The sequence below is a fragment of the Haliaeetus albicilla genome, chromosome 2, assembly GCF_947461875.1.
Source record: "Haliaeetus albicilla chromosome 2, bHalAlb1.1, whole genome shotgun sequence".
NCBI classification, from domain to species: Eukaryota; Metazoa; Chordata; class Aves; order Accipitriformes; family Accipitridae; genus Haliaeetus; species Haliaeetus albicilla.
Genome location: NC_091484.1, coordinates 19,894,287 through 19,918,528, shown reverse-complemented (window position 1 = coordinate 19,918,528; position 24,242 = coordinate 19,894,287). Strand labels below are relative to the sequence as shown.

General features: G+C 41.5%; 1 protein-coding gene across 2 annotated transcripts; it reads right to left on the bottom strand.

Moving 5' to 3' along the window:
* Positions 1–4,631: 4,631 nt before the first annotated feature.
* Positions 4,632–23,101, bottom strand: FKBP9 (FKBP prolyl isomerase 9). Of its 2 annotated transcripts, none has more exons than XM_069809120.1 (10): positions 22,816–23,101; positions 18,722–18,867; positions 17,949–18,138; positions 17,080–17,225; positions 15,637–15,826; positions 13,188–13,333; positions 11,778–11,964; positions 9,731–9,876; positions 8,041–8,204; positions 4,632–6,259 (listed from the first exon to the last, which is right to left on the bottom strand). In XM_069809120.1, exons 1-10 carry the CDS (start codon positions 23,067–23,069, stop codon positions 6,077–6,079), a joined length of 1,752 nt encoding a protein of 583 aa, XP_069665221.1. In that variant the 5' UTR covers positions 23,070–23,101; the 3' UTR covers positions 4,632–6,076. The 2 variants fall into 2 exon arrangements, with proteins under 2 accessions (XP_069665221.1, XP_069665231.1); XM_069809130.1 differs by lacking the exon at positions 22,816–23,101 and adding an exon at positions 21,288–21,309.
* Between the last annotated feature and the right edge of the window lie 1,141 nt (positions 23,102–24,242).

The window sequence follows — 24,242 nt, the reverse complement described above, 5'->3', positions numbered from 1 at the left end:
AGTTATCTTCTGCCCACACTACAGTTTCAGCACTGCTAGCAAGCTAAGCAGGGCAATGTTGTGCATTACTCCTCACAGGTCATCAGTGTGAGCTGCCCGCTCAGCGACACGATCTGTGCCACCCTGGGCATAGCAAGGTGCTCAGGGAATGCCGCAGCGTTTCCAGGGGAGGTCAGCAGACACAATCTCTTTAACAGTCTACATTTTGGGTTTTAGGCACCTAGAGAATTTACATTAGCTGAGCTAACATCAGGGGGTTTTTGGGGGGTAGGGTTGGTCGTTCTTCGTTTTGGTGTTTTTTCATTTTTTAAACAAGCAATCATGCTGGATCTTTTGCAATAGCTGCCAAATAAAAGTCCAAAAGGCAAAGGCCTTCTGAAAAACATCAAGGTGTTTGGATGCACTGCTTACTCAGCCAGTCTCCATTTGCAAGGGGCTAATTACCAGGCATGTAAACTCCCAAAGTTTACACTGGGACAAAATTTTCCGTCTACAGGCGGGTTACCTTTGGAATACAGATAACAGATAGAATTTAGAGTATGTGAAAAGTGGCCAATAGCCACAGCTCCACAGCACAAGATATGTCAGCGACACACTCCCTGGCACAAGATCATTCTGGCTACAAGCGTAATGGATATCCCTGGCCATCCCAGCGTCGGTGAAAAGGAGGGGACAATTCTGGTGTCTCTATGTAGTATTTCTGAAAGGCGGGACTGCCCCATGTTCTCATCCAACTTGCCTCAGGGTTTCACATAAACTCACTGATCCTCCCTCCAGAATTTTTCTTCAGCTTCACCCAACCCTACAGGAAGCAAGCTATCAGTCCTTCAGCATGATGAGGATCTCATTGTTCAACCCACCCACAACTAAAAGAAAAAGAAAACACCACCACCACAAAAAACCCCAACCAAAACCATATAGGAAAGCACTAGCAGAGCAATATGGAAAAGAATTAGACAACATCTTTAAAAGCAGTTACCAAAACAGACCTCCATCTACATCTTAATCTGAGTTACTGAAATGAGTGTTCAGCCTGCCCAGAGCCCAAGCTTATCAGAAGTGATCCCTTGATGATTTCCCAACTACACAGACACTTAAAACTTTTTGCCTTGGTAGAGGATTTCAGATCAAACAACCATCTCTCGAGCATTATGTAATGAAGATTTTCCAATCTCACCTCCAAGCAGATGGACAACGAATGGTCAGTCACCAAACATTCAATCCACTACAGTCACTTAAGGAAAAGGATTCTTACCCTCCCACAAGGAGGCAGGTAAGTTAAGATCTCCGGCACGCTTTTCTCCTTCTATCATTAAATCCTGTCAGTCTCAGATTCTACGTTAAGAGTCTGCCAGAGCAGTGAACCTTTGCTAGGACGTAAGAGCAACTAAGCCACATTGCAATCATCTGATAGAACCTATTTCCTGTACAAAGGGTATCTGCACACCAAATAATTTACTTCTTGAAATGCCACATGTATAGCTTTCTAGCAAAAACAGTTATTTATATGATCAACCTGAACCAGGAGGTCTGATTTAAAAAACCTACATAGTGCTGTACAGATTATGAATACCCTTTCATCATCTCACATTCCGCTGTCAACTGTAACTCTTGCTTATATGGTAGTTAATGGAAAACAGAAGATGCATTTTTAGATATCCTCCACTTTTTCAAAATCCCATCTTTTTGTCACTAGTCTGTTGGCTAGAAATAAGAATCGATACTATCAGTTGCCTCTCCAAAACCATGAGCAAAATTAACTGCAAACAAAATTTACACTGCAGCTACCAGTTAAACCATCCTCTCCAGCAAGCCTAATTCTTGTAATTACTATCCAGATTCTGCATTTACTTTTAGGAAAGAGACAGTATTCACAGAATGTCTTTCTAAATCAAATTTCTAACCAGAAACATTTTGCAACCCTAAAAGTATATTTTATTTATGATTCAATTTGGAAAGAAAGGTATCATAGGTTTTCCAGACCATTCTCCCATAGCCAAAAGAGTATATCTAAAGTTTAATGCAAGGTATAAGCAGCAAAGTTAAGTGAATTTGTGAGGTGTTTTTTTTTTCCCCCCTCTACTCACAGTATGTGTTCTGTCTGTAGCACATGTCCAAGGTCAAGTATTTGGGACCCTTATTTAGCTTAAAATGTTTCCTCCTTCTGAGTGGGTGTTACAGCCAGCTCAAATATCCTCTTACTGTCAAACACACACTAATAGTCCTGAACTGAGCCAAAAACTTGCATCAAATACTAACTAAATATGCCATTTTTAAGCTTAAAGGAAAATCGGAGTATTTTTTCACACAGAAAAAAAAAATATTTGAGTTCAACAACTGCAAACTCTGTTTTAAGTATAAATTCTGAATATACTTGGAACAGGCAGAGTTACACAGCAGAAAACATTGCTGTCAAGTTAGGACAGAAAAAATCACACAGGAAAAATATTTGTAAATACCTGGATTTTTCTGGGTACATACCCATATTCCTTTTTCTTTCCAGTGAGCCTCTGACAATCCAGGAGGTGATTCCCAGCCTTGACTCCAGGCAGCTTCCTTTCATCAACCAGCTGCCTAATAGGAGTCAGCTGCCCAGCTCTGAGAATAGCACCTGGCTGTTCATTACAGGAGTAGCAGGGCCTGTACTCCTGATTTCTGGGGAGTCTCCCGTTAGCTAAACTATCCATTTTCATCTGCTATTAATAAGCCTTAAAGAGTTACCATATATTTTTCTAAATAATTTATCTTAGTTACGTAGGGAAGAAAGTATGCATAAAAAAAATTATTTTACATTTCCAGGTAGAAAATATTTCCCTTATATCCATATCCACCACAGGCTGCCCTTTCTAACAGGGTGGTGATGTAGAGGGATTTTTTTATTGCTGGAGCTAGGGGTGCAGGGGCTGGGCTGAGCTCTTCCAGTCCATACCAGCACAATTTCACTTCCCAGACAGCTCCCCTGGCTCTGGTTCAGTTAATTGGCAGGCAGACTGCCCTCACTTTTGAAGGGCTGCTACACGCCATGTGAAGCAATGGGTAGAGGATTCAACGTAAGTACAACCCTTTTCTGAGAGGGAAGGTGGCCCTGAGCTTTCCTTTGACGTAGGAGCCGATAGCTGCCAAGAGAAGGGAAAAGAACTGACAGGGTCTACCTAAGTAATAAAAAATTCTGGATTTTATGCAGTTTAGTCTAATGTAGCCAGGTAGTCCTGGCCACTGTTGCCTATGTCTGGGCAAGTAAATGCCCAGTATAAATACAATCATTTTGCAGCAAGTTTTTCCATTTATCCTCTGCTTTCCCCCAAAGCTGCATTTTCATTTCCAAAATGGCAGCCTCCAGATTTGGGGGGGATAAGGTGAGGGGGCAACAAAAATTTCCTTTTGACAGAAAAACTTCATTTAGATGGATCACAAGCCATGTTTGCTAAGGCCTAAAGAGCAACGGAACGAGAATTTCAGATGTACTTACCCTAGCCGGAAGCACTGGTAAAGTCATACCTGCTATCCCATCATTGATGTGTGCTTCCAAAGAAATCCAGCACGGCAATCTTCAGGATTACCAACTGACTGCACTTCTGTGCATGGTGCTGTTTTTGTCCTGCATCTGCCCTGAAGGACAACTCTGCCGTCCTGGTTTACTAGGAACTCCTCAGACCACCTCCTGGGAACCATCTGGAACAATCCTCTGTGCAGGAAGAACTATTCACTAAGATTTTCCTAAATAGAACAATTCTGGATATCCAGAAGACAGACTTGGAGTTTGGGGGTATGTATGAGAACAGAGTAAGGAGTTGTTTCCACACTGAGGACTGCTCCTGCCAGCATTCAAATCACAACTTTCTTCCCGCTCCTTATCTCAGCTCCATAAGCACGCAGAAGCAGCGTGTTTGAACCGCAGTGACAAGTGAACAATCTACTTCCAAACAAAACAAGAGGGAAAATTTTGTGCAACGGTCTTCCGAGAAAGCTGCTTTCACAAGATGGTAACGCTTCTAAGGAGCCATTCAGATCACAAACCTTTGGACTGTAAGTGCCATTCACCGATATCCACAATATTTACATCTGGTATAAAGGGCCGGTATTTACATCAAGCCCAAACCAGACCAGACTTCCAGCATTTTAGGTGCAATACATGCATTTTTTGAGCTATGGATGGAAGTGAAAACACCAAAACCCAGACACAAAGGCCAGTGAGTTAGCTTTCACTAGCCTGGGGAATGAAAAGTTGTTTCTTACATAAGACAGTTTCATTCAAGGAGAGACTTGGAGCCCCCAACTAAGAGAACCATCACCCTCCCAACTGTCACAGCTGATGGCAATAGGGGATGGGTAATTTAGGGACCTCCTCCTAAAGCCAAAGAATGACTTGACTTCACTGCACCTGTATGAAGTATGAAAAAAAAAAAAAAAAAACAAAACACCCAACTTTTATTGTGGTTTATTATTTTCAATCCTTTTGAACCAAATCATCTTAGTTTAAAATATTTTTCCTGAAGATCAATAGCAGCATTGAACATACTCGGGATAAGCCTGCTGTGTGCAAGAGAAGAGAGCTGCGTGAAGGGTATTTGCTTCAACTCAAGTTCTCAACCCATTAAAATACCAGAAAAAAAAAGAAACTTTAACAGCAATAGTTGATCAACATTTTATTTAACAAAAAGATCAGTTATTCAATATTTAATGGTATCAAACTAGAAAAAAAGTATTTCACTGCACTTTCTATAACAACTCTATTAAAAACCAATACAGAAGGTTTTCATCCAATTGAAATACCAGTTTTTAAAAAGAGCATCTCAGGGAGCCTAGAATCCACATGTATAGATCAGGAAAAGCAAGAAACTAGACACAAAGCAGATAACGGAAACAAAACTCCCTTTCTACTTGTCTTTGATAGTGTCACACTATACGTATTTGTGCTCTTTATATGTAATATACTGAGGGCAGATCATATAGCCTTCCAGAAAAACATGTCTGTTTAGTGTATTGTCTATTAAACAGCTTGCTACATTTATAGATCTAATGGCTGATTGTCTGAAGAGTTCACATAATCTAAACAGGACTCCCAGGCCTGATTTTGTATTGAGGGATAGGCCAGAATGTTAGCAGACACAAACAGATGGGTCTGTTTCTTGATTCTATCACTGTCTTTTTGTTTATTGGCCATGCCAGACTGCTCTGCTGCATAAGCTTTAAGTACTTACTCCTTAGTCTAACAATTCCCAAAACAGGAGACTGAAGTCCAACACAAAATCAACTGTATCTAGTACTTATGACAGTATTTGGACCCTATAATGCTAATGTTTAAAGTGTAACGGAACTATAAATAAGACTGCAACTAGAAAGGTTTGGGAATCACTGATTGGAACACTGTTTCAACAGGCCAGCAAGAGTCAAGGTTATTAATTAAATACAATACAGATGGTAGCAAACTTTTATTTCATAAGGAAAAAACCCAACACATACAGCGTTACAATTCTAGGCCTGTTTAATTTAATTCACAGCTTATGGAAATTCTGCAATGGCATTGCTATCATCTGCATGTTCTGCAATTTGCAAATCAGAGTTCCTGCTGGCAAATACTTGTATGACTTTGTTCCATTACTGGAAAGAGTGCTCGTGCCTTCTGAAAGGAGCTGGGCTCAAGCACTGACAATTTTTACAGGTTATTTTCATGGGGAATATTTTCTGGTTTGTTCTCCTGCACGAGTATTTCGGATACAGAAGGTTTTTTAAAACTCTTTAAAAAGCACTCAGTAAGTTTTCTCCCTACCATCCATCCATCCAAGTGACTGTATATTGTTCAATGAGAACTTCTAATCTTTAGCATAAAAACAGACCATGTGGTTCACAATACCGTGTATGGCAGTACACTCTTTACCCATTTATATGTTCTAACTTGAGGCACTTAACACTTTTTTCAAATATACCTAACAATTCCAACTGAAAATCTCTTCCTATTTTAACAGTTTACCACCACATAGGCACAGGCAGACACAGGCTATCTATCCGAGTGCTAACTTTTCAGAAACATGCTTGCTGAAACCCCTGTCAGCAGGTCAGCTCGGGACTCTCTTCTTTACAGTTCATCGTGTTCCTCTTTGGCCTCCTGGTCTTTCAACTTGAATTCTTCAGCGGTAACTTTACCATTTCCATCCCGGTCTTGATTGGTGAACATATTTTTAACAATCTTTTCAAAATCAAAACCAGGAGCTAGTTTTCCTTTGCCAGAATCGACTTGAGCTTGAATGTACTCTGAAAACTAAGTGGAAGGAAAGGAGGAGAAAACAGCTCACAATGAAACAGACATTTAAGACTGAAGAATATTTACAAAAGTAGCATTTATTTGTTGTTGACTATTCAGCATTCTACTACTTATTAAGTGTATGTAAAAGTACACTCTTACTATCCTATAAAGCTGAAAACCTAAATTGGACTAATTAGGACTGACGCATGAGGCTAAATCACTATTTGTGGAGCTTAGCAGGGACTTCCTCATTTATTCCAGTGGGTCCTGGACCCATAATAGAAAAGTTCTTTTTCATAATTTAGGGACAAGATGAGTTGAACAGAGAGTAACATAGAAAACAGATCTATAGGGACTGAGGGGGTTTAATTTCACATGCTGATACAAGAAGCTCACACTGTAAAACAGACATCTGCCTGCATCTTACAAGAAACAACACACACACAAAAAGAACAAAACACAGAAATGAGACTTTAAGTATCAGGATATCATGACGTTTGTTAAAGGAACTTCAGTCATTATGCCTTCTGCTTGACTCCATGGTGGGGAACGTTACAAGGTTAGTTTTCCCTAAAAATCCTTTTCCTGATACGTATGATGAAATTATTCAAGGTGATTAGACATCTGACAGAAGTCATACTGCTAGCTTGCCAAGAACAAAGTCTACAATCAAACACAGCTTTTCCAATTAGTGTTATCTCTGGCGCTACTTGTTAAATAAGCTTCAGCAATGAGAGCTACTGCTGACATTCATTTACACCTTTTAGACCAAGTATCCTCTCATATCTCCTTGGCTTCTCCTTCCCCTCCTTGCTAGGTGACCAGGAGGATGTGGATAACAACAGTCACTTCCTACCTCACTCATTCTCTAGACTGGTAAAAGCTCTTACCTTCTCTGCAAGGGCAAAAGTGGAGGTAAACACAAGAAAGAAGATGGAGAAGGAAGGAAAATAAAGAGGTGGAAAAAAGTGCTAGGAAAAAGGAAAACAAGGTTTTTATTTCATCCCATTAGCTTGCTAAAATGCTCAAAGGCATTCCATGCTGTTCCACAGGGCCACAGCCTACCCCTTGAGCACTGCAGGCAGCACTACTCCGGCGAGGAAGGACACAAAACAGAATGACAGAGAAAGGTGACAAAGAAGACTTAAGAGAAGGATAAAAAAATAGAACTCCTCAGTTAAGAGAAAACACAGAGGAAAACCTCACAGAGGTTTATATTATCAGAGATGATGTGGCAAAGGCAAGCGGCTTTCAATTAGGGCACCCAATGACATTCTCACACTGCAGATTTTAAAAGCAAGTAAGGGGAAGGACTTGTTCACACAGCACACAATTCACCTGTGGAAGGAGCAGCTGCAGGCACTGCCAGACTCCAGAAGTGATTAGATGGTTCCTGGATGCACTGCTGAAGGCTCAGCTTTGGCTCAAGGATTCACCATAAACTTCTAATTAACAGACACTGAGAAGGCTGATACAACAAAGGATCATTGAATACTAACTCTGCCTCTTAAACTTGTGCCCTAAGTATCTGTTGTTGACCAAGGAGACCACAATAGTAAATGATCTTAAGTAGTATGGCCGTTCTTATATTTCTTTTTTCTTTTTGGTTCTATCTCTAAAGCTAGATAACCATGTTTTAACTGACACACTACGTTCTTCTTAACTTGACAACAGACACCATGTCAGAAGAAGAAGAGGAGAAGAGGAGGAGGAGGAGGAAAGACCTCATTCTTCAACGTCTGCATTGATGGTGGTAGGAGAAAACCACTGCAAGTGTTTTCATTGTTTCAGCTTACCTCCTCCAGAAGAACCTCTCCATCATGATTCTGGTCTATTTCTTCAAAAAGATTGGGAGAGACTTCCCCATTCCATACAAACATGTACCCTTCAGGCAAGCCAGACACCAGCTCCAGCAGTTCAATGTCGAAAACTAATACAGCACTACCAGGCACTTCTCCTTCTGTCATGACAAACAGCAAAGAGGGGTATTTATCCTCACTTACATTGAAGGGTATCTTTCCTTTTAATCCGTAATTAAATTTCTCTTCCTGCTCCAACAGGTGCTTCTCTACTGTGATCCCCAAGCCCCGTGATCCCAAGCCTACCAAATCTTCCTGTTCACTTCAGCAGAGGTGAACAAAACGTAAAGGAAGCTTTCATGATAAAACTGCATCCATTTTTTTACTTATAAAACTGTGGGAATTAATCAATTTTCCTTTATCTCACCAATACACTGTGTATCAAGGTGCTCCTGACAGACTCAACAGTGTTGCAACAGCTTGGGGTGTTACATCAATGAAACCATGGAAAGAGTTTCATTTATCCTTGAATAAGAAAACTGAGGTCACCTCTAACTTCTCTCCAGTAGCAAATGAGCAATCTCTTCAGACATCTGGGTACACACCAAAACACTAACAACCATGCAATGTTTCAGACCGTGTGTATCGGATGTAATTTGAATGATGGCAAATACCTATGACAGGTATTTAACACAGCAGACTTTTTATGTTATGAGGAAATTTTCAATTTATTATATATAACTATGCAATTTTATAGTATAAAATGTTGCATATATATAATACTCATAATTTTTCATGGAAGACAGGTACAAGTGAAAATGCTTTTTTTATCTCTTATCACAAATTAATCCTCCATTAAGCTTGACATGTGATGCCTGACAGACAGCCTTTATAAAATACAAACTGTTCCGGAGCTATTCAAAGAACATAGCAACTTATGCAACTGTTTCCATACGTACCAGCGTTTGTTGATCATGGTGATCTCCTGATAGACTCCTTTCCCTCGAGACTTTTAACTCAGAAGACCAGTAACAACCACACATACTGGGATATGAAAGTTCTTGTCACTTCTATATTGTTCTTTTTATTATTGTTGTCACCGTCATTAAAAATTGGTAAGCCTCAATGCTCTAAAACAGAGCAAACTGCCTTAAATGTATTGGTGTTGGGGTTTCAACGGTACCAATACACTGTTTCAATCTTACATTCAGCTTATGTAGTTTCTCAATTTTGAGTTTTCTTTGAATTTTCTAACATACTAGTGCTGAACAGTCCCCTTCAGTTTTGTTTCCTGAACACCACGTCGCATGTCCAAGCATGAGTACCCAATTCCCTATAATGAAGAACACTGTTTACATCCCTCTGCAACACCAGAGTGCCTGGAGCTTTCCATTTTGACAAAGCAACATTACTGAGGGCATGTGTTCCCTTCTCTACTGGGATGGTCTTTCTATTGGCCACAGTAACACTATGACTTAAAACACAACACAGGATGTTCATTTCATTGGGGAATGGGGAGGTTGTCTAAAATAATGAAATTAAAAACCTCTAAAAAATTCCCATTCAAGCAGCTAAGAGACACTCACCTTATGTCACCTAATGCATAGCAAGTAACAAAACATGCGCACTTGCGTTTCAGTTACTCAAGAGATGCTAAGTGGATGCGCAATAGGTTTCACTCGCTTACCAACTCCATCTTCTCCATAACCAAGATGAGGTGGAATAACAACTGTTCGTCGTTCCCCAACACACATGTCTTGAAGGCCCACGTCCATCCCCACAACCACCTGTCCGGATCCCAGAACTATGTTGTAGGTCTTGCCAAGGCTGTGTCTGGAGAGGAAGGGAAGAAAAATTAAAAATTTCAACATACAGTAGAGAATTCATGTTGTTCAAAATTACCCCAGAAACAGCAGTTTCTAATTAGTGTCCTGTCATTGCCAAAAAATTAACTTGGTGTCCAATGCTCTGTTCTACCAAGCAGCTACCTGAAGTTGTTCTCAAGGTAGCAAGTTACAGCCAACACCAAACAGAAGCATCTCACTGTTGACAAATCTTCTGGTACTAAAATTATGGGCTTCTTGAATGAAATCCCATTAAAATAATTAATCCTGCCAATTAAGCCCCCAAAGTATTTTATCTTGAAATAAGGACTTTTGCCTTTCACACATTTTTAACTAATGAAATTGGACATTTTAGCAGATATAAAAATTCCAGATGTACATTTGTCCCAGAACTACCAACTAAGGATCTGGGTGCATTCACATGGATCAGCCATCCCTTTAATGAAATCAGTCGCTGTAATGTAGTAGTCACTTAACCAAGACAGCTTGGAAGTATACTACTACTGCTGCTATTTAACCATATTATATTTTGAATTATACCTTGCTGCTGGTGGCTCATTTCTAAAATCAGAAATTAACAGGAGTTAAACATGTATTGTGATTCTAAAAGCAGAACATGCAGTGTTAAGACTTTTTACTTGGCATGTGTCATAACAGCGGGACCCTTTCTTCTGTTGGTCTCCTTTCTTTGGTTATTTGGCTTGGCTGTACCACTGCAGGATGTGCTTGTATAACAGAGTATTATTTGGAAAGAAAACAGTCCAGTGGCTAGGAGGTCAGCCTTAAAACTAGGAGCACAAGATTCATGATCTTTGATTCTCTACAAACTGCTTTAAGACAGTCTTGACATCCCTTGGTTCCTGCTACAAAATGGGAATTGAGCATTCCTGCCATATAAAAGGTGTCTTGAATCTGAACACATTACTTGCATTCATACTTGCCTACAGCATGACATCACGTGCTTCAATGTAAGCCAGCTTTTCAGGTCTGCAAGCTATTGTGTACACCGTGAAAACTACGAGCGGTTTCCTATGTTAGTTATAACCTGTTTAAAAATAGCTTTTCCTAACTTGCCTTAATTATAAAATTATATTATAGAATAATATAAAATATTATTTAGATGACTTGCACTATCCAAACAATGAAGGCAGAAAAAAAGCTAGCAGAAGCATTCTTGTAGCTGCAGCAAACAATGCGATGGGCTCACTTTAGTTCTATACGAGACAGACGGGAGCGATCTCTGGCTTCCCTCATAAACCTACTGTCAACAGGAAGGAGGAAAAGGAACATTATCATCACAGTCATGATCAAGCCCTCTGATAGTCTCTCCATGCTGACACTTACCGCAACACTACAATACAGGAAAACTAGCACCCATGTGCGGTACAGATATGACAGGTGACCATTTACTATAAACCACACTCAAGACAGCTTTAACAAGACTACACAAAGTAGCCCTACCAGACCTCTCTCCGGAGCACCGAATCAGGACAGAGCGCAAATCCTACCCAAGAAACTGAATAAACTTGGACAGTTCATTCATGCCGAACCCTGTGTCGTTCTAGTATGACTGGCCCAGACACCTGAAATAGCCCACTTAGACTGCCATGCAGACAACCTGTTTTGTCACTCCACCTGTAGCGTTTATGTTCTTCTCCAGCACATTCCTACATCCTGTTTGTTCCCAGGTCTCTCATTATGCTATGATAGATTTTCTTTTTCTTTTCCTTCTCCTATGTATCTTAGGCAGGCAGACATAAAAATACATTTTACATAAATACTCAATTTTGTACTTAAAAATTCTTTATTCCCTGCCAGCCCGCTTTGCAGGTGATTCATTCTGCTTTGACAGCTGCTAGAGATATTTTCTTTACTAGGTGATAGACTTACGTCGAGTCCAGCACAGTACCATCCTGGAGCGAAGCATTGTAGTGATACTTCAAGTAATCTCCCTTCTTACTCAGTACGGTGCAGTTGGAAGGTTTGTAGTTAACGGTAATGCCGACCGAATCTGAGGGGTTGTGGAAGTCAACCACGTGGATGTCAAAGACAAGCACTGCAGATCCTGGAATCTTTCCTAAATAGGAAGCAAATTAGGCAAGTAGAGGAAGAAATGGTATCCAAACAGGCTTATGATGACCAGGTACTGCACCCTGTAGGAATATGTATTCCCACTGTGTCTGCTACTAAGTCATTTTACTCTTCTCACTCAGAATTAAAAGATTACACCTCCTCTGTATGCAACAGATGCAAGCTGCATCCCATTTAGGAAAGAGAATCAGTGGAAAAGCACTAAACACACCCACTTCAACAGTGAAGGAAAAAAATTTCCATTATTCTGAATTTGAAAATTATGCAGAAATGAAGCAATAATCATGTATTGCCTGGGACCACCCTAAATAACTGATTTGCGCTTCATGTACCAATTCATTATTGATCATCAAGATTCTTGTAGGACTTCTCATGCTTCAAGGAACACCATTATGTCTAAAAGGTTACATTTCCTTAAAATATCCTGAAAGCAAGCAACTTCTTCCCACGCTTCCCAGGATAATGTGCAATTGCATTACCAGGACTGACAGACACATCCAGACCCAGGAATTGGGTTTGCTGGTAGAGGAATCTAATACCCAGATCAACAGCATAGAATTTGCATTCCCAGAGGAGAGGCTTTTCTTCCAAGTCACATTTTCCAAATAACATCCCAGGAGCTACGTCTTGAAACACCAGCAATAAAACTGTGATTGGCTAGAAGGGTTATCCTATTAGACCTCTCACAGCACTCTTTTTAGGTACTGAGTTTTCCCAAAGGAATGTTAATTCTGTGTTATACATACACAGACACTCTGCTGTTACATGCATCCACCATTTACAGAGGTGGCTTAAGAGTCCACAAAACCTGTGGCTGTGGAAGGAATGGGGAAGAAAACTTAACACTATCAATTCCTTTAGCAAAAAGAGCTTGTTAAGACACACAGGAAGGAAGATTTCACACTGCAGAGCTCCTGGCATCCAAGCACTAGTCTGCCTGAAACACTAATTATCCAAATAATTTAAGGTCACCAATTACATGTGAGATTGTTCTGCATTATTGTTGTCCTACCTCTTTAGCTAATTAAAATAATTCTGCAAATTCTGGGTGTAATCCTGTCAGTTGCATGCCCATAAAATAATGAAAAGAATAAGAATAATGAAAAAGCCTTTCAAATGCCAAAAAAACCCCAGAACTACACACAGAGGCACTAAACAATAAAGGAAACATCATTAATTACAGCAGATTGAATGAAAAGCCAAGCTCACCTCTTCCTTCTTCTCCATACCCAAGATGAGGGGGGATTATTATTCTTCTTTTTTCACCAGTGCACACACCTAGCAAACCTTCATCCATTCCAGCAATCACATAACCTTTCCCAACATAGGTGTCATATGTATGATTTCGTGAATAGCTATGGAAAGTATTTGCATTTTAGCAGCGTCAGGCGTATTCAAGAAAACACAGAATCTTGCAATAGGTCTGCAACACAATTCTTAAACCGGTTAAGGTCAAGCACATGGTCATTAACCAGCACCAGAGAGGCACAATGCAATCACCATGTTCAATGAATCTAGGCCACCAGGTTTCATCAGTCAGTGATGCATGCATCATTTATTAACCAGTACTGGGACCCTGGCTAGGGAACAGCTTATTTGCAAATATGTTTCTCCTGTATTTTGAAAGAAAATCTCACTTATTAATGTATTTTAGACTAAACAGAAAACATGTTTTGATAAGTAACTGAAAAAAATCAGGTTTCTCCTTTAAATTTTCCCCTGCCCTGATGCTACTTTAATAAGTGCTTATCAACTAGATATAGTTTATGTTCATTTTCATGAGACACCCTTCAGACTGTCTCATTTTGCAACCACAGCTATGTAGTTCAACTACTATAAGGAAGAGGTGGGAGAAATAGGTTCTCCTGGGATGCACAGCATTAAAATGAGTCATGACAACAAAACAGTATCAATACTATCCCTCCCTTTCAAACTATGTAATCACTTATACATAGGTTGAAGGATCTGCTTCAACACCTAACAACAGAATAGAACAAGCATACAACAACAAATGATGTTTATTACAAGGATGTGTCTATCTTCTGTGTTTCTACAGGGCACGCTACACGAAGGCACAACCCAAGGAAGGAAAGGCAGAAAGGTTTTAATTCATCTTTATGAGGTAACTCTGGGAAAGAGCAAGACCAGTGCAGACCCTGATGTAATTCAGATGTTTATTCAACTGCTCTAAGTCCAGATAGCCCTGGCTGAGCTGCCCAGGGGCAGTTCTGCAGCTGAATATTGCAGGGGAAAAAAAATGAAAGAAAAGATTATTAGAGCTCTCAATCCCAGCCATTTGCAGTGCTTTTGGCATGCTCCCTGTACTAGTGAGAAATTTTCTCCTGGAGAACTCCAAGGCTTTCAATAACTATTGTTAGCTGCTCTATTTCTTCATAGATACTCGTAAGATATTGGCCTTTCTTGTAAATTCTGCAGGAAGCCAGGATACAACACTCTAATGAATAAGCCCTCTAATTAATGTCAGCACTTAGAATGATGTAGAGGCTACTGTCTACAAAGCACTTATTATTATTTATTGACAACAACCCTAATATAAACACTACAACCATTTTCAAAAGTTAATTACTACAGACAATGCTCATTTACATCTCAAAAAAAGAGAGATTCTGGGCAGGTGCACTGTGGATAAGCTTTAAGTTCTTAACTTAGAAGTTTTCATGAGCTGTACATTAAGACATACAGTGATGGCTGCTGATGCAGGTCTCTTGCTTTCTATCCTCCCACCAAGCTGGGCAGCAGAAAGGGGAGGTCAAGACTGATTCTGAACCTTACCGCACCTCAATTCAATTACAGGAGATACAATTCCTTGACTCCTCCTCACAGGAAGTAGCACACATGGCATACTAGGCAGCTTTTGTTTGCAAACTGATCTTCAGCTTGCAGCAGCTGTAGTAGTACTAAACATTTTTCCATGAGTTTATTATTTCGTAACATGTTTTACAGTGGCTCATTTTCAACTCTTTTTAGCTACTTGTGCTAGCTGTTCCGAAAGCTGGAGTGGGAAAGTAAAGTACTGCTCATTAAAGAGCAAACAAAAGTGACAGGAAGCTACAAGGGTATTATTCATCCTATAGTTCTGTAGGTGAAGCTCATGTGCCCAGAGAGCTTTGAATTTCATGTGACAGCAATTCCTCTTCCTTTATCACAGAAACCCTGTTGCTGAATTCAGTCTTGAAAGACGTTAGCCTTCAAAATGCAAATAGTTTTCAAGTACAAATGGAAAGATTGTCTTGAGATTAACCTTAAACTAGCCACTAGCACACTGACTCACAATTCTCAGGACATAAAATGGGAATCGTATTTATTTTCTCTCTCTTCACTAGTATTACCTATTTGGCAGATAAACTCTATGGGGCAAAGAATCTTCAGGCACAAGTGTCTAAAGCACCCATAGCTTCACCAGGTGGATCACAACCCCTAGATGGCACCTGTGATACTGTCATAATACAAAATAGGTCTTCATCTCCCCTCCCATACTGAAAAGTTTTCTATGAGATTTTTAAGAAGAGAAGACTCCAACTCCACTCAAAAATTTCAAAAAGGAAGGAAAAGCAAAGAATTGTATTTGGGTATATTATGGACAAGACAGACGAGTCAAACTGGAAATGGGATCTGTAGGGCTGAACGGTTTGGTTACCTGGAATCAAACAATGTGCCATCCAAAAGTGTGCCATTGTAATGGTATCGGAGAAAGTCTCCTGTCTGGCTTCTCCGCTCACAAGATTCAGGCACATGCTGGTTCTCAATAGCAATACCATCTTTGGGGTTATGGAGATCTAGCAAAACCACATCAAAGACAAGGGAAGCTTGGCCAGGGATGTCCTTGCCTACAAAAACGTTAGAGTAGAAAATTCATAAGAAATCGCAGGTGTTCTAGAAGGAGCTTAAACATGTTTCTTGAAGAAAAGTAACCCACTGCTGAATATCAAGCACCTCCCCTCCCAAAATAAATTAGTGTAATCTGCTTCTAGTCACTCATTTTTCGTTTCATGTGTGGGTTTGTCACTTAATTCTCCAACTCAAGTATTTCATTCTGTTCCTATTGCGATGGCACTGCCTCACTGAAAACATCAGCATTTTCAGCAACACCCATCCTAGTCAACATACACCAGCTCCATCTGAGCTGCATGGTTTAGTCTACCAGTATTTCCAACACCCTTCACGAAAGTGCATAAAATAACCAGTAGAATACAAATCTGGTACATCTGCTCTTCCCGTCCTGTTAGTATCAAAACAGGAGACCACATGATGGAAGTTGAAGAAGGGTAAATTGAGTATCTCAGTGAAAATGTACTTTTCCATCAATACATAAATTATAGTGTGGGTTGCTTTGACTGAGAACCATTGAGCTCAAGATCCTACCAAAATTTTAAAACATAACTCCACAAAGTTTTGTTATCCATGGAGATGGCTATCACAGTTAATGGTAATGAAGTCATGGAAGGGGTATAAAACCTTGTACACCACAGACACATCCTTAAACACTAGAGCAGAGAAAGAATCTAAGGAAGAGTCCCAAACTATACCTAACTGCCCCCTCATTTAACACGAAGACCTCTATGTATGACCCACAGGCTGCATACAGCCTCATAGGAGAATTAATCTACCTTGTAGTTATTACTAGAGCATTGGTTGCAAAAAAAAAAAAAAAAAAAAAAACCACAAAACCACCAAACTGGAACTAAAAATACGTATTTTCTTTTTTTCAAAAGTTTTTTGCTCTCTGTGGCAGTCATTGAAACAATTATGCAGTCACCAGACTTCAAGTTTTTGTAGCCACTAGATATTAATCACAGATTATATTCTCTGAATGAAATAAAATTTCAGTATAAAAAGATTACAATTGTTTCAACAATATGTCTGTTAAGCAATTTACTGTTTAAATTTTTTTTTAAATCTTGTACTTTCTAATCAGTCCAATCCTGTACATAATACATTTTGAACCTCTCTTTCCATTACTTTGTTCCATCTGTCTGAAATGGGTAATAATGCTGTCCATAAATTTAAAATACACAAAGTGCAAGTTTGTTTTAAAATATGGTTGACCTGGATTAAAAAAAAAAAAAATAACAACTTTTACCATCTCCTCCTTCTCCATATGCCAGGAAAGGTGGTATTGTGATAATGCGCTTCTCTCCTACGCACATTCCCAAGAGACCCTGGTCCATACCAGGAATCAGCCATCCAATTCCCACATAGGTATCATAAGTTCGCATCCGATTATGGCTAAAAATGAAAAAAAAAAAAAAAAACAAACAAAAACAACACAACCAAAAAAAACCCACAACCAAATGTCAGACAGGCACAGGAAAGAACAATATTAATCTTTAAAAGCCACATGCTATGCACAATATAACTCACAACCTGCTGCCCCAAAAATATTGCTCCTTGATTTTACCAAGGGCTGGCTGGGTGATGTTTTCCAGAGTGCTTAGCTATTTCAGGAACCTAACAGAGGCTCTGAAAAGTGGCTCACAAACATAATAGCAGCTGTTATTAAAGCATCATTTTCCACAGAACTTTAACAAAGTACACATGCTGTAAACGTAAAATCTCAGTATGAAAATGTTAGTAGCTCAATTTCATCACAAACTCTGCTTAGTTTATAAAGCTTGTATCTAACTTGAATAGCTATGCTGCAGTGGTTATAAAAACTACTAGCTGACTGCAATAAATAGTAATATAGATACAGGGAATGAAATTTTAAAAAAGAGGAGCCAGGCTGGTAATGTTCACACACAAATAATATACTGGTTTATTGGTTTGAGTCAGTACTGCTGTCCCATAACCCCTGAATAAATTAATGACACTTTTATGATGCTAGCTTTCATTTCTTGTCTTTCTGGGCAATTAGCATTAATTGTTATACCCATGAAGAGTGAAGTGATGGTTTAAGGTGACATCAGATACCTATCAAAAGACAAAAAGACACACAACCCAGCTGCGTACCTTGAATCAAACAGAGTCCCATCTAAGAACGTTCCATTGTAATGGTATCGTACAAAGTCAGACACCTGAACTGTCCGAGGACACTTCTCAGGTTTGAAGTAAGTCTGAACCTGCACTTCATCCTCCAAGTTCCAGAGATCGATCAGAAGCACATCAAAATGGAGCACAGCATTGGGGGGTATCACACCAGCTGCAAAACCAAAACAACACAACCAGTTTTATTTTCCTTTTTCTACAGGATATCAGCAAAAAGGGAACCAATCTACAGATTCCCTAAATAAAATCCATGATGTACAACTTACTCCTTTTTGTGCTTATATCCCCCTGTCCCCTTGTCACTGTTGCAGCTACATAAGAAGGGGGAGAATCTGGCAACATGAACTGTTATCAAGTATGTCCATCAGGCAAACTGCTCTTGATTTAGCTTTTGTTGCCTCTAAGTCTGCAGAGCAAAGCTGCTTTTGGCACTGGCAAGACCTTGTGCAGCACTGCAAGGCCAAAACACAATAACTATTTAACAGCGAGGTAGGTATAAATAAGTAGTTAACTTTAGGAGCAAGGTTCGTTTGCACAGCTCTTCCTTTGGTGCACCCAGAGGGAGCCTGGAGCAATTAGCTAGGCTATAGGCTTAACAAACACCCCTGAGCAGGAGAGAATCTCTCTGAAATTCACTACTTGCAATTTCTGCCCTTCTCTTCTGTGACTCCATTTTCTATCTACTCGGCTGAATCACTTGCACAACCAGCTATTCACTGGCCCGGTGCTGCACTTACCGACGCCTTCACTGCCGTAGGCAAGCTTGGGGGGAATTTTCACGAACCGCCGCTCGTTCACGCACATGCCAACCAGAGCTTTGTCCATCCCAGCAATAAGTTGACCTTTTCCCACAAACACGTTGAAAGTGGATCCCCTGTCATAGCTAAAGAGGGAAAAGTGAGCAAAGGTGTTAGCAGTTCATTTACCCATCATTCCACTATTTTTTTGAGAGCTTAACTGTACCTTGTCTCCCACTTGCCCTGTCAGCATAACTTTATCGCAAGACAGCTGCTAAGAGAAGTGGCAAATCTAAACGTTTCTGAGACTTCAGCCCAGCTCTCCTGTTCACTGCTGACCGTCTATCTGCAATGCATTCTAGCTATACGCAACATATACTGCAGGCACCCAAAGCCCATAACTACAAACGGCTAATTTACACACTAATAGTATAAGCAGCACTGGAAAATTACGGCCGAGAATGAAAAATTAAACACTATTACAATATATAAAAGGATGACTGTTCCTACAGTAGGAGCTCAGCATATTGATTTTGGTGAGCAACACCACAAAAATATAAGGCAAGATCGACAAGCTTTACAATGCGAGACATCATGGTTGGGGATTCTCTGTGGGAGAAGAGGAAAGGGAAAAAGATGCCTTTTTGAGTAATAGTTGTGAGTTTTGCCAGTTGATTATTTATTTTCTCCAGTTGGTTACTTATTTTCTCCTCCACATTCCCAGTTCTCATTTCATTAAGACTTGAATAGCAAGTAATAGAGATGTGCTTTAAAAAGCCAGTTTGCCAGATCAGGAATTAAGATACCCAGCTAAATGATCTTTCACTGTGATAATACATGAACATTTGAAAGGTAAAAGAAATGATGCTCAAATGTTTTAGTTTCCAGAGAGCATGGACAGCAGCAGCATTACCACAGGAGAACACCAGCATTAGCTTACGTGATTAGTTTGACTATCTTAAATACACACAATGACCCCTCTTTCCTGTGCCTGAATTACTGCTGTTATTTAATTTTTTTAATCAACGTATAAACATGCAGCAGGAAGCATTTCAAAAGCTTCATGCTTATTCTTAAGCTTTTACTGCTTCCATTCTCTCAGATTCCTTTTCTAATTTAAAGGAACTCCCCCCCCCCCCCCCCCGATAAAAGGCAGCACTGGGAAAAAAATAATTTAAAAAAAAAAAAAAAAAAAAAGGCTTGTGCCTCTTTGCCTGCTAAAATATTCTGGAAAACAGCCAGTAGCTAGATAATGCTAGGGAAATGATGTCAAACTTTCCTTCAAAGACTATACACATCACTTCCACAACATACCGAGCCTCCTAACTGTCCCAGTGCCTCCAATCCCTCAAATATTTTACTGAGTGATCTCTCTGTTTGCTCCATCATTTTTTTTTCTGGCAAACATTTCCCTTAAAATAGACAACTCTCTACACAGAGCATTCACTTTCGGTTGCACAAATATTCCCACTCTCAGGAAAGGATGGAAAATATTTAAATTAGCTCCTGACAAATTCTACTATACACACAAACCCATAATTAAGATGTTAAGACTAATAACATAAATGGTTCTAAGAAATGCCCCAAAATGGTATTTTGTAGCAATTGACAAAGCCTGGCAATACATCTGGGATGGACTTAAAACAGAAGAGCTTTTTTTTTTTTGGCCAAAAATAAACCTACAATTAAGAAAACATTGATGCTAAGCAAAGAATGGAACAAAACAACGAAGAGATCGTGCAGCTTTGCAGGACTGACTTTGCAGGTTCCTTAAAACTACGCAAAATTAGTTTCTATTAGTGGAATTTACCAAATTAACAGCACATGACCAAGCAATTAAATGCAGACTTAAAAATGCAAATCATTTGATGGCCATAGAAATAAAAATGCAAATACTGATAGGGAAAAAAACCAAAAAGAATAAACAGGCACATTACATGTGACACAGTCATGATTACTAAGACTTTGCCAACAGCCTGTTAACAAGAGCAGTATTACCACCTTCTACTGGGAAATACAGAAAAATAATTTTAAACCTCAAGAACATTTTCAGCAGCTGGAGAAGAAACAAAGTAAAACTGCCCTGAGTTCAACACCTGGAGTATTTTCTAGACAAATTTTATGGTAGTGTTTGACTAAACTGATGCTGGTAAGCACTTTCATAAACTTAAAAAAAAAAAAAAAAAAAGAACAAGTAGCAACTCTGACAGGTAGAAAAATGGGCTTTCTAACAGGCTAATTTTAGTACAACGGACCAAATATCTTTAACTTGTACGCAAGGAACACTAAAGATTCTACAACAAATACTCCAAAATATTTCTTCCATTAACCTACAGAAGATAAAACTCTCCTAATTTTCCATTGTCTTAACATGATAGACCACTGTCATCAATCTTGAAAAAAGACCATAGTTAGTGAATAACAAAAATCTATGTCAACATGAACTGCCATCTAGAAAAAAAAAATCACTAGCTCAACAAACCTGGCTTTTTGCACCCTTCTGAAATGAAGGTGGCCATACAAATACTTGAGTTAAATTAGACTATCATGGTTACTATTTATTTACCAACATTTAGAGGACACAAAGAGATAACTGCTGTATGGTTCTGCACAGCCTCTTCCTGCCCCAAATAATTCAGAGCCAAATGGCAAGCAACTTGGAATTAAATGAGAGCCAGCACCTGGGAAGCCCCTCCAGGTGCCCTGCCTCAGTGCAGAAATTTGCTGGTACAACTCAGAGTACAAGTAAGCCTCAGTATGTATCTGCACAAATCAGAAACACATTTCTGAACACAGGGCTGGTTTTCCAATTGTCGCATATTTGTAAAATGAGCCATGAGGATGCTGCCTTTGTGTGTCCTCACATCTGCAGCTAAGACTTATTTTCCGAGACCGTCAGTTGCCAATGAATTCACTGTCCTTGCTGTGCCTTTTCACTGAAACTGCACCAACCCGTGCTGAATTGTCAGCTACCGTGTTCCACACTTTACCCAGGGAAGAAGTAGTGCTGGTAAAGCAGCACTACCGGCACACTGAAGTCTCAGAGGAAAAGTTGAGCTTACTTTGAAGGACAGTTACTTCCCCAAGGCTGTAGATTTTCCTTGAAACACAAGGAAGATTACCAGGATTACTGAAAATACATTTTGTTTTTTCTTTCCGAGTAATACTTTGATCAGTGGCAACGAACAAAGCAAGTAAAAACAAATAGGCTGTGAGCAGCATCAGCATCCTTCACAATCTCCTGATCCCACTATTTAGGCTTCCTGATCCCAAAATAACAGCAGGAAAGCGGCCAGGCACTTCACTGTACGTAGGTCACATTTATTCAAGGGTAACTTATCCAAAAAATTCTATGTAAGCAGAGCCTGATAATTCTTATATTTCTGGCAAAGACAGCAATTCGGAAATGTTTGCGTTCGAGTAGGTTTGAGCCTGGAGAAGACATAGGAAACATACGGAAAGAAACAGGCAGGAAATCACTAAATACTGAGAGAGACTGCGATACCATATACACTTCTGTTTACCAGGCTAACCGAATATCCTTACGGTCTTCTCTCGGAGCAGAAAGCTCCCAGTCAGTGCCTTAAGAAGCAGCTGGAAGAACGTGGTGGGCATCCGTCAGGGCATGCCAACTACTGTGAACTGGACCCAGCCACCGCAGAGGTCTCGCCCCCAGTCCCCAGCAGTCACACCCCAGCTCTTTGCCCTTCCACATTTCAAAGGCATCTTCCCACGGCTGCCTATACGTCCTGCGTTCTCACTTGTATTGCAAATTAGGCTTGCTCTCCACTGCCCAGCTCACCACAGACCTGCTTCCCCCCGGTCACCCCAAAAGGGTTCACAGGCCACAGCAGGACACAGCTGGGAAGAGCAGCGGGAGCTGAACCGAACCTGGACCGCGGCCTCCACCCAGCCCCACCACCTCCGGACATCCCCAAAACACCCTCGCAGGGACAGTACCGCTCGCTCCCCTCCTCTCCTCTCCCCAAAGAGCACCCTCCGACGAGCCAAACCCGAGGGGGCTGCGCCCCGGGGCGAGGGACGGCACAGGACACACAGGGCACACCAAGCCCCGAGGCGGGCGTAAGCCAGACCTGGAGTCGAAGCGGGTGCCGTCGGGGAAGGAGCCGAGGTAGTGGTAGCGCACGAAGTCTCCGGGCCGCACGGCCCGCGGGCAGCTCTGGGGCACGAAGCGCCGCTCGAGGCGGACGTCGGCGCCGTTCCACGGGGGCTCGGCGGCGGGCACCGGCGGCGCCTGGCACGCCGCCCAGCTCACCAGCAGCGCCGGCAGCAGCAGCAGGGCCCCGCAGCCGGGACCCCGCCGCCGGACGGCCGCCGGCCCCGCCATGGAGGGCTGCGAGCGGGGAGGGAGGGATGGAGGGGGAGAGAGGGGGGTGGAGGAAGGGGAGGCCGGCCGGCCACCCGACCGCCCCGTCCCGCCCCCTCCTCCTCCCGCCGCTGCAAACTTGCAAACGTGGATTAAGCGCTCCCACCCTGGGGACGGGGGAGGAGCAGCCTCGGCGCCGGTTCCCCCCACCCCCGCAGCGGGGCTGCACCGTTCGGGAGCGGAGCGGAGCAGCGCGGGCACCGCCGCCCCCCCGCCCGTCCCGCCTCCCCGGGCTGGTGGGGGGTGGGGACGGCGGCGCGACGTGGCGCCGTCGCCGGGCCGCCCCCCCGGCCGTTCCTTCCCTCCCCCCCCGCAGATGAGGGCTAGCTGTCGGGAGCCGTGCTGGCGGCCCTGGGATGGAGCGAAGGCGCGACCATTGAGCCCAGCATCACGGCTTTTTGTTACTGCCCTGGCACCACGGCGCACGTACTCCGTGCAGGGCTGCGAATGTTTGTAGATTTAAAATGTTCCGGTTTAGGTCATAACTCCAAAGATACATACCAGTTTGTCTCGGCATCTACTGCTTGATGCGCACCAGTCCTGCCACAGGTATTTGCAACACCCTGTCAGGGAAACTTTGCAAATGACCCGGAAAAAATGACCTCACGAGCACCCAGTAGGACACCAGCATCCAAGAGGGATCGCTGTCCCAGTCGGCCAGCTATCCGCTTTTCCTCTCTCCCTGATCTTGCACACGCCAGTGAGGAGGAACTGAGATTTTTTCTCTGTTACTCTGACTGGTTTCAGTGAAGAAGCGTGGAAAAGCTAAGTATCTGCACGTGAAGCACCAAACCCCGAGCAAGATAAAGTCAAATAATACAATATTTTTGAAAAGCAGTGAATTTTATGACAGCAGGTTTGGGGCAACTGGTTGGAAATGCAGGCACACCTAGGAATATAATTTATTTAAGAAACATCAGTTGTAAGATTTTGTTATTGATAAATTGTTAAACAAGAACAACCCACACTCAGGTGGACTGCTTGTGAAAAGAAACCACCAAAACCAGGGAAGGTGGTGTAGTGATAAATGCCTGAGCATCACAGCTGGGGAGACGATGGCTCACAGGCCCAGCTCCCCATTCTTTCTGCATCCGCCACGCAGCTGTATAACCGCAGCAAGAGAAGAGATGCAGC